The 17,096-nt window shown below is 44.5% G+C and overlaps 2 protein-coding genes and 1 long non-coding RNA gene across 4 annotated transcripts in view; 1 reads left to right on the top strand and 2 right to left on the bottom strand.

Annotated features, from left to right (window-relative positions):
* The window catches only part of MAK (male germ cell associated kinase), a 30,410-nt gene extending 29,092 nt beyond the window's left edge, over positions 1–1,318 (bottom strand). For both annotated transcript variants that reach the window (XM_015619847.2, XM_015619850.2), the window contains exon 1: positions 1,233–1,318. The gene's annotated coding sequence lies outside the window, so the exon portion shown is untranslated. The remainder of the gene's footprint in view (positions 1–1,232) is intronic.
* A 6,664-nt stretch (positions 1,319–7,982) lies between these two features.
* On the bottom strand, positions 7,983–14,822 carry GCM2 (glial cells missing transcription factor 2). The gene is made up of 6 exons (XM_015615633.2): positions 14,774–14,822; positions 13,914–14,422; positions 12,371–12,623; positions 11,871–11,983; positions 10,302–10,427; positions 7,983–10,079 (listed from the first exon to the last, which is right to left on the bottom strand). The coding sequence occupies exons 1-6, from the start codon at positions 14,820–14,822 to the stop codon at positions 9,198–9,200; spliced, it is 1,932 nt and encodes a 643-aa protein (XP_015471119.2). The 3' UTR covers positions 7,983–9,197.
* Positions 14,823–14,948: 126 nt separating this feature from the next.
* Positions 14,949–16,328, top strand: LOC117245457. Its single transcript, XR_004500162.1, has 3 exons — positions 14,949–15,241; positions 15,560–15,616; positions 16,196–16,328. It is a non-coding gene; the product is annotated as an uncharacterized LOC117245457 (long non-coding RNA).
* The last annotated feature ends 768 nt before the right edge of the window (positions 16,329–17,096 follow it).

Below are 17,096 nucleotides of genomic sequence, written 5' to 3'. Positions count from 1 at the left end.
TCCACTTGTGTGTATCAGGCATTCAAAATGGGGCATTATCAAATCAATAGCTCCAATTTGCTCTAAGTATTTTTCCCTGTTTTGTTCCAAACCAGCTTTGGTTTCAAACCAAAATTATTCACACCAATTTTTTCAGCAGATTACCACATTGCCAGCAAGGCTACCTCTTTCTATCCCCAGGAAACCCCTTCCCACAATGCAGTACAATAAGTTTCAGGATAACAATGATTTCGGTGCTGCTGGAACTTAAGGTCCCCAGTTTTGGGCAGCATCCAGAAGGAAAGTGAACCCCTCATCTTTCAGCATCTGCACCACTGTAAGTTTCAATACAACACAGAATCGTTACGGTTGGAAGGGACCTCTGGAGATCATCTAATCCAAACCTCCTGTCAAGGCGGGGTCACCTAGAGCAGGTGACACAGGAACATACCCAGGTGGGTTTGGAATATCTCCAGAGAGGGAGACCTCCCTGGTCAGCCTGTTCCTGTGCTCTGCCGTCCTCAATGTAAAGAAATTCTTCCTCACGTTGAAGTGAAACTTCTCATGTTTATGTTTATGGCCATCGCTCCTCATTCCGCCACTGGGTACCACTGTAAAGAGTCTGGCACCATCCTCCTGGCACCTGCCTCTGAGATAACTATACGCACTAATGAGATCCCCTCTCAGCCTAGAGACTGGAAACAAATGCTTGTTTCCATTTCAGTTCCAGCTGGTGACATTCAGTCGCCTCCCAAGTGTGCGCAGGTACCTTCCTTAACACAGCGCCAAGGGAAGCACGGCGCTCCTGCCGCTCACTCAAGCTGTGAAACTCGGCACCGCCCGGCCTGCGAGTTTCACCCCGGTTCTCCTAGACAAAACTTCACCTCCTCTCATTAACCGCGGACCTCTCGGGCCGCCAAGGCCCGGCTCTACGCTACCGAAGCCAAAGCAGGCAGGGTGCGTGTTCCCGCAGGCTCCGCACCCACGCGGCGCTGCCGCTCCCGAAGCCCAGCACTGCAGCGGGGCAGCTCCCCACACACGCGAGTTCACCCCGCTAGCGACCCCCGAAGCACGCCGGGGCCGGCAGCAGCCCTCCTCTCTAGGGACGGAGCTCCGAGCGCTCCCGCGGCAGCCCAAACCAGCACCTCCTCCGCGCTGGGAGGACCCCGAGAGGCCCAGCCCCCGGGGCACGGGCGCTCTCCAGCCCCGCCCGAGGGGCACTCGCCGCCGTCCCGCTGCCGCCCCCCACTCACCGCAGCGCTGCGGGCGGAGCCAGCTCGGTGCCGCCGAGCCCCCGGCCCGCCCGCCGCCTCCCTCGGCCGGGCCGCTCTGCCCCGTCACCGGGGCGACGGGCGCGGGGCCGGGCCCCGGCTGGGGCGGGCTGAGGCGGGCCCCGGCGGCGGCACCGCCCCCCCGGCCCGGGCACGGCTGCCCGGGAATGGCAGGTGGAGCGGAGGAGCTGGGAGGCGGTGGATAAACAGCGCTGTGGGGAGCGGAGCCACCACCCTGTTGGAAAGGGAGCGGTGCGCAACCGGAGCCGAGCCTGGCGACCACAGCCACGTCACGGGTTCCCTGAAGGTGGCCCCATGATACGCGACAATCCTTATTATAATTGCTGCCATAGTAATTATATATTGAGTATATATTTGGTGCTCTGGTGAGGCCCCACCTGCAGTGCTGCATCCAGCTCTGGGGTCCCCAGGACAGGAAGGACATGGACGTGTTGGAGCCAGTCCCGAGCTGTGTGCTCTGTGGTGCTCAGAGGGCTGGAGCACCTCTCCTATGAAGACAGGCTGTGAGAGAGTTGGAGCTGCTCAGCCTGGAGAAGAGAAGGCTCCAGGCTGACCTTAGAGTAGCTTTCCAGTACCTAAAGGGAGCTTTCAGGAAAGATGGATAGAGTCTATTTACAAGAGCACGGACAAAGGGATAACGGCTTCAAACTGAAAGAGACTAGATATTAGGGGAAAAAATCTTTACTGTGGTGGTGGTGGTGAAGCACAGGCACAGGTTACCCAGGGAAGCTGTGGATGCCCCATTCCTGGAGGTGTTCAATGCCAGGTTGAAAGGGATTCTGCACATCCTGGTCTAGTGGAAGGTGTCCCTGGTCATGGCAAGGGGGTTGGAACTAGACCATATTCAAGACTAGGTGATCTTCAAGGTCCCCTTCCAATCCAGACCATTTCTATGATCATATGAAATAAAGCTATCAGCTAAGCCACAGTGTACTTAGGATTTGTACAGAAATTCCCACCTGTAATATTCACAGCTGCAGTGAAACCTGAGGGTTTTTTTTTCCCTTAGCATTTAAAAAAATATTTATTGTAAGCAATTTACTAAAAATGCATGTTGCTAATACTGATGCAGGGGAGAAACTTTGAGTGGTCTATTCTAAATTTCTACATTATATGTATTTCTGTTACAAAAATAATAATGAACTTTCTCCTTAATCCTTTGTAATCTTGCATTTCTCCAGGATGTACAGAAGGCACAGTTAATAAAAAGGGCATATTTATTGTCTGATCCAGAGGTGCTTTTGGCAGGGGAGTCTCATTTTAAGCTTCAATTCTCAACATTAGCTGAAGCTAATTTTTTAAAAAGTGGGGGACAAGAAAAGGAAGTGAACATTTCAACACCATAACTACTAGAAGCACCATGGAGGGAAAGGCAGAAAATTGCTTTAGAAATTCAGATTCTTATCTGCTTTGCCAAGCCAGCAGCTCAGGCTTGCTGAGCAAAAATGGGAAGCTGTCTTCATTTTACCTTTTTTTTTCCTCTCCCCTCCCTGTTCTTCATTAATTGGTGTGGTAACTTTGTGATTGTTTAAGAACTGCTGACAGATTAATTGATTCTGCCTCAAGTCAACTGGGTGGAACATGGGGCTATGGGAATCGGTTTTCTGGAATTCAAAGGATTTGACCACTTGCACATAGCTTGCTGAAATGAAAGTACAAGAAAACAACATTATATTTTCTGAAACAAATATGCATGTTTCCTTTACTGAAATAAAACATCAGAGGTGACTGCCAGGTAAAAGAAAGTTCAAAGGTGAGACTTGGACGTGAGAAGGAAGAAAGCACCGTAACCCACGCAGCAGAATTCAGGCAGAGATTCAGCAGGAGCTGAGTGTATGTAGCAAATAATTTAACCATGCATTGACCTCTAAGAATATGTTTGATCACTATTACATGGGTACATCCCTACCTTACATATGAGAAAACACCTCTCCATTGTCAGTAGAAATGATGCAGCAGCTACCCTGATGTCCCCTCTCTGCCCTTGTGTCATTTTCCCTCTCTACAGTTTAGCCATGTGCCATGACTAAATTTCCTTTCCCAGTGATAAGCTCCCTCCTCTGGTGCTGCCACTCAATTTCATAAGAATGGTTTGGGCTGGAAGGAACCTTTAAAACTATCTGATTCCAACCTCCCTGCCATGGCCAGGGACACCTTCCACTAGACCAGATGTCTCAGACCCTGATCCAACCTGGCCTTAAACACTTCCAGGGCATCCACAGCTTTTCTAGACAACCTGTTCTATAGCCTCACCACCCTCACAGTAAAGAATTTCTGCCTACTATCTAATCTAAATCCACCCTGTCTCAGTGTACAGCCATTCCCCTTGTCCTACATGTCCATCCCTACATGCCCATATAAAAAGTCCTGCTCTCTTACAGGCTCCCATTAGGTACTGGAAGGATGATACAAGGTCAGCCCAGAACCCTTTTTTCTCCAGAGTGAACAACCCCAGCTCTCTCAGCTTGTCTTCATAGGAGGGGTGCTCCAGCCCGCTGAGTATCTTCGTGGTCTCATCTGGACCTTGCTCCAACAGGTCCATGTCCTTCTTATGTTGGGGGACCCAGAGTTGGATTCAGCACTGCAGGTGGGGTCTGACCAAAGCGGGGCAGAGGGGCAGAATCACCTCTCCCAGCCTGTTGCCACGCTGCTTTGGATGCAGCCCAGGACACGTTTGGCTTTCTGGCTGCTGGCACACAACAAACATCCCCAAGTCCTTCTTCTTAGAGCTGCTATCAGTCTGTTCTCCTCCAGCCTGCATTTGTGCTTGGGATTGCCCTGATCCACATGCAAGATCTTGCACTTGGCCTTATTGAACTCCATGAGGTTTGCACAATCCCACCTCTCTAGCCTGCCTGGGTCCTTCTGGATGCCATCCCTTCCCTCCAGCGTGCTGACTGCACCACACATCTTGGTTTCATCATCAACCATGCTGAGAGTGCATTCAATCCCACTGTCCATGTTGTTGAACAAGATAAAATGCTCTTGTTGCCTGTGGTACATTTCCAGTCTAATTGCAGTCACTTATAACAGATCTGGCGTAAGCAAGGGGTTGATGTTTAAATAATTTCTGTATTAGTTTTGCACAAGATATATGTTCAAGTCTATATTCTGTTACCAGGACCTTGTGTCTATCAATTATTAGTACTTTTTGCAATGGTCCCCAGCATTTCACACACGTGATGACAGAAAGGCCGTAGACAGGACTTGCCAGTGTTTGAGCCAGGCTGCAACACGATGTGGAGTTGAAGTACAAGCACTGCAAGCCAGTCACTTAACACTTCATTTTGTCATAAAGACAGGAGAGAGGTGCTGTCCTGTGCTTTTGCTATGAACCAGGAAACTAAAGGAAAGGCAACAGGATGGAACAAAGAGACCCAGGATGTTTGTGAGCCCTGCTAAAGCACCTCAGAGAACATCCTTATGCACCTGCTTCCCTACTTATTTTTACAAAACAATACATGCAGACCCACTGGTAATTTTCTGTTGAAAGAACCTCCTTTGGTTGTGATCCTTAAAGGTGTTGATGCTATGCTCAAGTGCCAGCCAAAATACCTGAAACTGCCTTCTCCCAAACACCATCACAAGTGCCAGCATGCATGTTGCAGTTTATAGGGATTGTGTAAACTTCATTTTTCTGTTTGTTTGAATAAGATTGAGCCAAACAAGCAATGTTTCCCTGTGATACTTTCTTGCACCTGTGTCATCCCACTGATCTTTGGGTCTCATGTGGACCCTTTCTGGAGAGATGCTGTGTTGAAATGCACTCTCCATTTTGCACAATCTCAGGTAAACACTATCTGGTTCACCTTCCCCTTGCTTGTGAGTGACAGACAGATATTTAACTTTTGGCATCTAGATCACCATGGGCAGTAATCCAGGCATGAATAACTGCTGTGCACCACTTGTTATTTTTAAGGCAGAAGGATTTTAACAGGCCTGGACTAACTTTCTGCTCTATATGTTGGGAGGAACTATTCCAACACTAAATGCCTCAGTTCTCTCCTTTTTGTCTGCATGTGACTTCTACTGATAAGGGTGGGAATGACATGAACTTTCCTAAATGCACCCCCTAGAGCTGTGTTGTGCATCCTATTAAATGGTGTCTCTCAGGAAACATAATCTACTTTGGTGAAAGCTGTCTCAGCTATAGCTTTGTCCCAAAAAGACACTAAGAAAAGCCCCAAGAAACCAGAAGAAATCTCAGAAAATCCACAGGAAGGAAAAAGTCTCAGATCATATTCAATTCTGTTGCACTGGTGGTTTCTACTTACGGAACTGAGAGAAAAGTTTGTCTCTGTCTTTAAGGTGACAGTTTGTACCCCCAAATGAAGAGATGACTACTTTGGACTCAATAAGCCCCAAACAGCCAAGTTCCTGTATACTTTGTAGCATTTAGCATATTTGAAATGCCCTCAGATAACCTGCTTTTGGAAGAGGATCAAGGGCTAAGTAAATTGCTCAGACTCTCACTGGAGGTCTTTAGCAGGACTGGGTGGAGACATGTGATCATGGAGCAGGACAGTGTGCTAGGCTCTGTCCACCCCCCACGAAGAGATGTGACCATGAAGTGATACCACAGGTATTTGCATCTGTCAGGCATGTGACACATGGCTGCATTTCACGGGTACACAATTGAAATACGTTGTCCTGGGCCTCTTGTCTCTGGGAGGCATCCGTTCAGCGTTTGGGCTTTTAACCTTTGCCATTGCAAGGCTGCTGTTTTGGTACAAGGGGCATCCTCAGCAAGGGGACAGATGGTGCTTTACCTCAGTAGGGCCCTTGTAACCCATTTGAAGCCAGAGCCCCAGGAGACTGACATTTGAAAGCACCTTCTCCTCTGCTCCTTCTGTGATTTTGCCATAACAGCTGGAGTTTGTTAGATGGAGATGTCTGTCAGAATATAGGGTACAGGCTGGTTAAGGGCTCCTCTCAGGTGCTCAATGCAGGACCAGAAACCATACTTGAAAGGGACAATTAATGGAAGAGAAGGTGCTTACTCAGGGACCATCTTGCTTCAGGATGCTGCTTTGCCTCAGGAACATGCTTTTAGAGTCAATGCTGCAGCTGTATAAACCTACAATGAGGCTTTCAATTTAATTTTTTTTTGTTGTTGTTGATGTTACAGAAGCTCCCATTGCCTTTACATTTATGTATTTTGAAGAGAAAAACTGTTTACAGCTCTATGCTTTTTCCATCTGATTTTTTATCTGTAAGAGGTAACATACAGCTAATCTCATCCCAGGCAATTGTACATGAGAGGAATCAAGGTAAAGAAAGACTGCAATAACCTTTAGAGTGGTTTTATTTGTTGTACTGCTCAGATGATGCAGCAAGGTAATCACCAGTGTAGCTTTCCGCTGTGCTTAAACCGCTGTCATACATATTTATTATAAATAAATCCACACCCTAAAAGTAGCATCTTAACACAATTGGCTGCATTTTCTTTACTGGTGTATAAATGTCTGCTTTAAAGGCTCGGTTTAATTGGATAGCATAATGATTTAAGCATACAACTACAATGACAGGTTTTATACCAGTAATGTAAACCGCATGCAACCCCCACAGCTTGTCTGTTTTAATAGTGTGCACTATTTTAGTAGCTTGTGCTTGGGTTGTGGTTGGCTAACTCCTCTAAAATCCCTATAAAATAGAGAAATTTACAGCTTTAATATTTACCTTGATTTTTCCATCTGCAGTGAATCTTTCCAGCTTTTTTAGTCATTTTTTTGGGCTTACTCCCCTCTTATACTCTTCTTTCCCTCCTTTAAACTTATAAGGCTATAAGCCTTGATTTTCATTCTACATGTCAAGTGCCTCAATATGACTTGGCATACAGCTGAGAAATCCCAGTTCTGTAAACAGGCTCAGTGTTATACATTCCTAAACTCTAAAATTTTGCATCAGTCTTTCTGGCTAATAATTCACAAATCACCTTTTTTTTTTTTTTTTTCTCTCTTTTAAAAGTCAGTATGTAGGCTAATTATCAAATTGATGTTGTTCACTTGAATCCCTTCCTATCAGTAATTTAAAATACTTGGTAGAAGAATTGCCATAAGAGTTTAACAAAAGCCAAGAGAGATATACAGCAAGTACACTAGAGCTAAAAGACAAGATAAGCTTGCTCCAGGTGTATTAATTTAGTCTTTTTGTGAATTCTATCTTTGTCTGGCTTGAATTTTTAAAATACTGAACAATTCATGGCTGAAACAGGATACTATTGACTAAATTTCTGTGGGACTGATTTTCACATCTCAGACTGAACATGTTTTTCATAAAAATATAAAAAGAAAGAAAATATACTACATCAGAAATAACTATTTTTTAACCTCAGATATTTGTGTGGTATGCTTTGAAAATACAGTTTGTTTACCAGATTAATGATGACTTCAGTGCACAGAACCTTATAATTCTAACTAGCCAACTATTCACATTACTTTATGTGGTGCCTTGCTTTTTACTCTGATTTCACATTTATTGAAATACTACAGTAGTATGCTGCTTCTCAAAACACAGCAAAAATATACATGAGAGAGAGGAAAAAAAAAAGTGTTCAAGAAGTTTAAGATACTTGCTAACTTAATTTTTTGACCCTGATCAATTTCCCGTGTCTACTTAGCTCCCTTGCTTGGCACACATATTTTGGGTGAAGGGTTCTATTGCCTTATACAAGGCAGCTTTCAAAGTATCTTTGGTTTTAAACCAGTACTGCTCTGTTTTCTCTTCTTTCCACTTTAACTAAGAATTAGTCGGTTTAGGGATGAATTTTGGAATTAATTTCCTTATGTTTTCTTTGCTTGTCTCTGTTTGGAGATCTTACTTTCTAACCTCTCTGTTGGCTGGTTGTTTAATTTCCAAAGCAGTACTGTCATGGGAAGCTATGATTACAGAGAGAAAAATGACTAGAAGTCCCTCAGGAGAAGGACCTGATGGAGATGGAGTGCAGAGAGGCAGCCAGGAAAGGTTCATTCGACACTGACCTGTACTAAGCAGCTGGGATGTTGCACCCTTAGGCAGGATGAGTTGTATCCATGGTTAAAGACAATTCTGCACCAATAACTAATTGGTCTGACCAGCTTGCAGAGGCCCCTCTAAGCAAAAACCAGTTTCACTGTAAATGGTTTTCAGGACCACATAAGTTAACTCTGGCAGCCATGAGATGCTGAGCAGGCTTGGTGAGGGCTACCTGAGCCTTCCTGCCTCCAGGCTGAGTGTGAGAGGGCATCAGTTCCTGGTGCAGCTGCACTGGGCTCTCCTTCTTACATAGAAAGACTGGGTAGTCTCTACCCTTGATACAGGGGATCAAAAAGCAACATGAATTTAGCATGTTTCATTTCTTATGTCTCAGGTTTTTCATTTCTCATTTCAGAGAAACTTGGCTGATCTTTCCATTCATCACAAGGATCATGGCAGGTGGACGGACCATTCAGGTGAATTATTTCTGCAAATTGTTTCCCTTTCACATTTCTTTTATTTCTTTCTTTCCCTGCCATTTCCTTCAGTTGACTATCATCTATAGTTACCTTCCTACTTTTTTTTCCATTACCTGGTTAGTCTTTTCTTTCTTACAGATGGAGTATTTCCTCTCAAAGCTTAAGGCATCTGGCAGGAGTTGTAGCTGTATGTGGATTGCATTTGCTGTCAGAGGAGGCTGTTGACTTCCAGAGGAGCTGTGCCTCCATATTACCTTCTCCAGGAGTGTTTTGGGCTCAGTTCCTTGTGCCATTTTAGAGATTGTGTGGGGCTTCTTTGAAATTAGATAGCAAAATATAATTCACTCAGCACACCGCTCCAGAAAAATGCTTTCGGGAAAAAAGCTGTCTTGATGTTCTGCTTCCTTACATCTCCTCAGATCCCAAACCACCTGGTTTAGCACAATAATCTGTTATACCATCTGAAGGTATTTGTTATTTAGGCACTGTTTTGTCAGTATTCAGCACTCTCAAACCTTAGGGCCTGGCCTTCATGCTCAGCAAAGCTGTTCCCCAGAGGGAGCCCATACCGATAGCTCTCCATGCTCTCAGCCGGTTTGGATTTCGTAGGGATGGAGTCATGCTGGTAGAGCAACGCTGACTTTATCATCCCAAAGTCTTCCTGAATCTTCACCCCTGAATAGATGGCACCCGAGACATTTTCAGCCACTTGGGTGTAGCTCTGGAGGTTTTTCATATCGCAGAGGTTGTCGCTGTATTTCAGCGTGGGTGGCTTGTAGGCCTGGTAGGACACCTTGGTGGTGGTGGTGATGACCGTCTGCAGCGGCGGGGCCATGGGAGCGGGGCTGGCACTGTACCTGCAGGGATAGTCCCCAGTGTAGTAAGGGTGGGGAGCACTTGTTGGCATCTGCCCGTACTCACTCCGGTCTCCGCTGCCGGTTTTCCCCCATGCTGGTTTCAGTCCGTAATGTCTGCCAGGGTTATCAAAGCTCTTATCCTGGGTGGTCGCGGCGTTGTAGTGAGGCCCGTTCAGACTGAGGGGGTCTGCATCAATGGCTGGACTGGTCAGATCTTTGTAAAATGGTGGGTAAGGACTTGAGCTTATAAAGGTAGGAACTCCAAACTCATAATTGCACGGCCTGGGCATGTAGATCCTTGGATTTGGGCATTTAGGGTATGGCGATAGCTGGTCCTCTTGGAAGCTGGCTGAGTCATAAGGTGCCTTGTAGAGGTCTGCGCTCTGCAGAGAAGGGTAGGACTGGGCTGGAATTGAAAAATTGGTGTCTGTGAAGATACTGACTCGTTCTGGGCCATCCATGCAGTGAAAATTCTGTAGGTTATTGGTGTAACCACTGCTGTCGTGGTACCTTCCTGCCTGACAAGGAGAAGTAGATTTTTAAGATACAGGAATCAATAGTGCCCAAACACATATGTCTCAATACTTGTGCTGTTGCTAGTTTCAGCCCCAAATTAACAGATGTAGCATGGTGTAAAGGTTTGTTTTGCCCTGGGATCCCCAGTACATGCTTGTCACACCTTTTTAATTGACGTTAGTAATTTATGTCACCTTTTTATTTCACTGATGACTTTGATTTACCTCTGAGTTTAGAGATCTCTTTTTCTGGGAGTGGTGGCAAGAGGACATTTGCTTCTTAATTGCACTTCTTCTTGCCTCTGCCTCCAGTTTACTCTCTGGCCGGGGGTGGTCATGGACTCCTTTAGCCTAAATTAGGATAAACTGAGAATTAGATGTGAACCTTGAAAGGGCTAAGCTAAGAGAAAAGGCTCTGAGTAGTATGAGAGGTAGTCAGAGCATAGTCTGTGGTTTGGCACAAGAAAAAAGAAAGGAGAAACTAAACAAGGACAAATTCATTGTGAAAATAAATAGAATAAATCATGATTTGGATGTAGATAGAAGGAAGAAGTGAGAAGTCAGTAAGGACTGCTGAGCTGATGAAGGAGCAAAAGTGCTATCTAAGTTTGTGACATTCAGAATTAGAACCAAGGAGGAAAAAAAAAAATAAATTTCATTTGGTTGGTTTTCTGCAGTCCAGTATCTCAGTTCTGCTTTAAAAGCCTGTATATAAGTAGAATAAATAGACTTTAAAGAGGTTTCATGCTACAAGATGATAAATATTCTCTTCAAGCAATACACCTTCTTGAACAGGACTGAAAATTATATCCTGGAAAATCATCTGAAGATGCTCTGCTGTTGAAACATTTGTGGGTATGCAGATCTACCTAACTGAAGTTACACTGGTATATGATGAAGTCGTGGACACTACATTTCCGTACTCATTTGCCTGAACAGATCTACATACAGTCCCTAATACACAGTAGGAAGCTTAAAAATTGCTTTTAAAACACTGTCTCAAGCAGAAATTAACTTCTAAGCAAGGATTATTAATCAACTTTTTTTTGATAGTAAAATCTTCCAGTTTTGCATGTCTGTAAGAGAACATTTGAATAAGAATAATATAGGAGGGAATCTGAGAATATGGCCAGTTTTTTTTCCATTTACTGAGTGGAGAACAGAATTCAGTTTGTGAGTCATGGGAAAAAATATATCCAAGAGAAAATGTGATCTCATAGAATAGGAACTTTTTGTTTACTTTTTGTTCCAATGTTGTTAAAAAAAAATCAAAATGAAATTTCAAATTTCAGCTAAGATTCTTCTTTTTCCTGTCAAGATTTTAAATCCTTCAAAATTCAAAGGCTAGTTTTACATGCAGTAGAATTTTCATGCTTTAAATTAAGTCATGCTTTTTTTTTCATATTTATTTTAATAGAAAATAAATAACTGGAAATAAATATTGGAGAGATCCAGTTGCCATATGCACCAGAGTACAAGACAACTTTTGTTCGTATTTGTATTCTGTAAACAGGAGAATTTTAGCCATCAATGATTAACCACATTATTGTGGTTAAAACTGAATATTACCAACACATAAGTACTGCTTTTAAAGAGACATCCAAGCATTATTGTTTTATTTGTTCTTATTATGTTCATACTAAAGAGGAATTCAGACATGGACTTCATAATGTTCATAATGGTCTGTTACCTAAAAAAGGGGGGGAGGAAGAAGAAATCTCTCTCTTTACAGGTATTATCTTATTTACAGGTGTAATTATATAGTGTGCACAAATACATACAGCTGCTTTCTACCTGGAAAAATATTGCTTTGCCATCAAGCCTCCAGAAGTTTGTGACCGGATAGCCACTGTGTCCTCGGCAAGGAATCAACTCGAGGGCAGAGTTACAGTTGGGGCAGGCTTTCTCTGTGAACAGACAGAAAGTGCTGAAGAGATTGGTTAAGGACAAGGATGCTGCCCGAGAGTAAGCACAGCTCAAGAGCAGCACGGTCAGACTTCTCCAAAATTCAGATTAAAATGTATTGTCCAAGGAAATACAACATAGACTACCAAGCATAGGTACATGATACGAGCTAGAACTGCCCACTAGTTACAAAGTAATAATTTAAAGGATTTCAATCCCTATCCCCTTAAATATTTGCAAGCAGACATTGATGAAATTTGGAATTAACCAGTCGTTGGCATTATGCCTTAGTCTGCTCGCAAGTAAAAGTGACTCCAGTTTGGAAACCAAGCCCAGATAAAAGAAACGGGGTCCCTTGTGCATCGCAGCTCTCTCCGGGCGCCTCTCACTTTGCTGCTTCTGCCGAGCCTTGTCGCATATGGCGGGGCGGAGCTGCAGCCTGGCCCCGCCGGGCAGAGCGCAGCTCCGGGCGCACACCACCACTCCCAGGCAGGACTTCTTGAGGATGTGGCAGTTGTGGTTGTTGGTGTTGCGCATGGCCCAGCCGCTGAGGTGCCGCTGCGCGTTCTTCTCCTCGCTCGAGTAGATGAGCCGCACGTAGCCATCGGGCCATTCCTGGAAGGCGTCGAAGTGCTTGGGCTCCTGCAGCAGCGTGGGTGGGGTGGGAGGGCGAGGCAGCAAGGAGAAGAGCAAGAGAACGTTATTAGTATATTACAAACTGATATTTTTATCTTGTTATAAAGCACATAGCAGGGAAAAGTGCTTTTTCTATCACCAGCCAAGCAGCAGAAAAAGAAATATTGAAGGAATAGCTTGCTCAGATCTGGTCTCTAAAGGGGCCGGGGAAGTCAGAGATTCCATATATGAAAAGAAAGTCAGGATCCTTTCCTTTTTTTGCATGTAGCACAGTCTGTCGATACATATGACTTTTACAGCGAAGTTACATATATAAGTTGGGCTGATGTCTTATACTTACAGCTATAAGACATCAGCCCAACTTCCAGAATTTACTGACTAGTCTATCTGTGTGCCCAGGCAAGACACAAGCCACCCTGATCATGATTTCTATTAAGTTCTCCTTGTTGTGGGACCATGCACCTGCAGGCAGGAAACTACAAGTTTAACTATGGAATGTTTTCTTGAAGTGCATCTAATATGATTTGAATAAGGCTTTTCCCAAAAAATAGAGGTAAAAAGATTTGTCATTGCAAATGCACTTCCAATATATGTATGGTGGTGCAAAGAAAGAGCACTTCAGTTTGGGATTTCACTGCCTTTCTGGAGTTCCTTACTAAAATGTAATTATCAGAACCATGAAAGAAGAGCTAAGATTTTAAACTGCAAATATTTACAATGCAAAGCATATGTGACATATGTATGTACCACATGTGAGAGCAACCCCAGTAAACAGAAGTAAACTACCAGCATTTACAGCATTAAGACATTCTATAATAGCATGGGCTCTGTAAAAATAAACTCTAAGATCAAAAAAGTTGCAAATTAAAAAACACCTTTGAAACTCACAACTAGACAAAAGCGGAGTGCTCATTGACATTAAATTGTGTGATGTGTTGCATCAATAAAACAAAGAAATAATTAGATAACTTGGATCATAGTAGTAAACAGACAATTCAAGCTTCTAGTCAGCATTTCTTGAACAAGAGGGAGAAGGGGAAAAAGGTAACTGTCTAAATGGAGTCACAGGTAGTTTTAGGAGCTCATATTCAGCTAGGCAAAGCTGTGTATCAAATCCATACTTTTATTACAAGTTGTTTTATAAAGACCACAAAACAAAACAAAAAAGTGAAAAGACACAAGAGAAATAAAGCAGAAGTAAAACAAAGCTTTGCTTAGAGTCAAGTTCCGCTGTTGCCCAGCTCTGCGTTAGAGCTGCACCGAGACTCTCCCCAATACCTCCCACCCGTGAGTTACCTGCGGCAGCTTGGGGTCGTTGATGTCCCAGGTGAGCTTCATGGCACAGACTGCCCGTGGGTGCCGATCCCAGTTTTTTATGCCGTCGGGGCGTCGCCGAGGTGTGTGCGGGGGAGCCCTCAGCCGGCCCCGCAGGCGGAACAGCGGCACAATCACCGAACCCCACCGCGGCCCCTGGGTGGGCAGGAGCTGAGCTCCCCCTCCACAGGGGGGTTCCGCTACCTTCACCTGAAGTTGTGTGATGGGGGATAGACAGAGGGGTTGTGCACCAATCCATCCCCCAGCACTGGGGGCCGTGACCTCGGCAAATTTAAGCAGGGTTTGGAAGTCTAACCCGGCAGCCGCGGGGCTCCGCCGCTCGCTCCCGCGGGCGGCCGGGGTGATGGGGACCTGGGGGACCCGTCTCTGCCCCACCGCGATGCCCCTGATCTTGGATATTGAGCGTGGCTCGGAGCTGCCCGCAGCTTGTAAAGCCTCTGGAGGGAGGCAAAGGTGCTGAATAACCTGCTCTTTGGACGTAAACGAAATCGGAGTTATTTGGCAGGTTTCCCCTTCGCGCTGTGCTCTATAGCCACCTGGTTTAAAACGCAAAGTTGATTTTGGTGCTACTGTATTGATAGGCACATTTTAACTTATTGAACAGTCACAGGTTTTTTGTTACCTTTTTCTTTTCGAAAGAAATAGCCGATGGGGTCTGAAGTTTTTTGGTTGGTTGTTTTGTTTTTCGTGATTATTGTTTGGGGTTTTTTTTGGAGGGGGGAGGTGGTGGTGTGGGAAGGAAGGAGGGAGATTGAGTTTTGGTGCGGAAAACAGAAAGAAAAAAATTATCCACGACAGCAGAGACCGAGCGCTGCTATTACCCTTTAAACGATCCCACCTGTCCGGAATGATTTTCTCATTCCTTTCCATCCTCTCTGGTCCAAAATTTACTGGACTTTACTCTCAGCTGAGCACAATAAAGCCCACTCGGCAGCAGCACACGCCTGCTGTGGCACTACTCGGCTGAGAGCAGCGCTCAGGGGGTCTCTGGGCTCCTCTTTTGCCCGCCTGGGCTCGGCCGGGGGTCTGCCAGTGCTGTATCGCCGGTGCCCGGGTGCTGGGGCCGGTCCCAGGAGCCACACAGCTGCGGCTTTTTAGCGCGGGGGCGAACCGGGCGCCTTTTTTCCCCCTTTTCCCCCACCGCTCCTGATGTACAGAGCGAGGACTTGCTGAAGAGGGTGCTCGGAGCTGTGAGAAAGGCCGGCGAGGGTCTCCCTTCTCCCTAAACGCGGGTGTGCTGAGCAGCGGGTGGCGGGAGGGTGCGAAGCAGCCCCCGCAGCATGGCCCAGGTGAGCGGCGCTCCCCGCGGCCGGGAGCCGGCAGCCGCCACCCAGAGGGGAACACTCCGTGCTCCCTCCGGGGAACACCCGGGCACTCCCCGGGCTGCCAGAAACCTCGCCTTGGCAGGCGGGGGGGGTCTTTGAGGCTTAGGTAATAAGGAAGGAAAAGCAGCCTTTTGGGAGAGAGGGGATGAGTAAGTGCTCTTCAGCTTTGGGGCAGAAAAAGTGTTGGGGTTTGTTTTGGTTGGTGGGATTTTCTTTTTTTTGGAGGGGATGGAGAGAAAAAATCTTTTTCTCTGTGTTTTTCTCTTCCTTATATTTTTAAAGGAACAAAAAAGTGAAGAACGAAGTAGACATGTGAGAGGCAATAGAGCAGAAGACTATGTAAGGATCTTTTAAATGCATCCTTATCTTCATTTTACATATTATTATTTATATATATGTATATATATATTTTAAAGATTCATTTCTTAACCGGATATGGCATGACCCCAAACTTTTAGTAATTTTATCGTAATCTTACAGATTGTTATATTTATTTATTTTATTTAGGTGCATTTCTTAACTGGATATGACATGACCCAAAACTTTTAGTAGTTTTACTTAATGTGGGAAGTGCAGCAGTCCTCTTAATTTTTTTTCTTTAGTAAGTGGGGAAAAAAATTTATTGTAATAGTTGTGGGACTTGAAAACTGGGTATACTAAATTGCCTGTTTTCCTTACCTGGTATCTTTTAAGGTTGCTCAGTTTCAAGGGTTCTGTCTCTTTTGGACATTAAGACTGATATTTTACTTCAAACGTAGCAGTAGAATGAAAGTAGAGAAACAAACAGTGTAAGACAAATAAACAGAAACTTACAACTTTAAAAATAGCATTGTAAGTATTTTATCATAATTACTGCTGCTACAAGTTCAATGCCTGCTTATTTTATTTGCTAATTATTTCCTTCTCCTGCGTCTATAGATTGAATCACTGCTCACTGATGCCTTTAAAGGGAAGGGGTTTCAAAAAATACATGAACTGATTCAAGAGAAGGAAGTAGAGCCTCCCCAGAAATACAGTGAATCTCTCTTTAACCAGCTGGACAAAGCACTGAGAAAGGCAAGTACCATAAATAATCTCAACTATCCTAACACCCAGCTCAGAGGATAGCAGACTACTGATGCACAGCGCTCTGTGTTTTTGTAGGAGCTGGACAAGAATGAATTTGAGAATGTTTCTCTGCTGCTGAAATGTATTCAGCTCTACCTTAAAAGTGATTTTCAAGAAGGGAAGAGCTTATTCATTGAGCAAGGACTGGTGGCAAAGATGAGTATAATACTATACACAAGTTACTAATGTGATATAAGGTTCTTTAGGAAAAAGAACTCCAAGGAAGTGAAAACTAGAGGATGGCTTGTTAGCCGCACAGAAACAAAATATTTTTTCTAGTGTATTGCATGAACTGAGTGGGGGGAAAAATGCTTGCTCTCTTTTGTTGATTTTTGGTGTAGCAGCCAATTTTATGGCTCTACTTATTACCTGATTTAAAGGGCTGGGTTTTGGGGTTTTTTAAAGCTGATAATGTAAGGAGAGGATAGGTTGCTATGAGTTCCATTAGTGAAATCGTATAGACTTTCTAAATGCATTTTAAATGCTCCAGCAAAATACAGTTTTAGTAATAGAGTTGATGAGTAATTTGTGCTTTTGTATTTTTAAAAACTGAGATATTCTTTTTGAAGGTCCCTCTCTAGATATGTAGCAAACCAGATGCATTTAAACTGCAATTGTGTTTTATCTTCTGGCACTATATTGATTTCAGCTGGTAATCATTGTAGTAGCAGAAATGCAATTGCACTGAAGATGAGTAACACCTGGATCCAAC

Source organism: Parus major, chromosome 2, assembly GCF_001522545.3.
Source record: "Parus major isolate Abel chromosome 2, Parus_major1.1, whole genome shotgun sequence".
In the NCBI taxonomy this organism is placed as follows: domain Eukaryota; kingdom Metazoa; phylum Chordata; class Aves; order Passeriformes; family Paridae; genus Parus; species Parus major.
Note: the sequence above shows the minus strand (reverse complement) of the source record. Positions and strands in the feature narration are given on the sequence as shown.

Bases quoted from the DNA above. Each gene is read 5' to 3' on its own strand.
- GCM2 (XM_015615633.2), bottom strand. From the start codon at position 14,822: ATGGAAAGGAATGAGAAAATCATTCCGGACAGGTGGGATCGTTTAAAG. The intron at 12,624-13,913 runs GTAACTCACGGG...ACGCTGCTGCAG, and splicing joins ACGACCCCAAGCTGCCGCAG to GAGCCCAAGCACTTCGACGC. The intron at 10,080-10,301 runs GTAAATCAAAGT...TCTCCTTGTCAG, and splicing joins AGAGATCTCTAAACTCAGAG to GCAGGAAGGTACCACGACAG.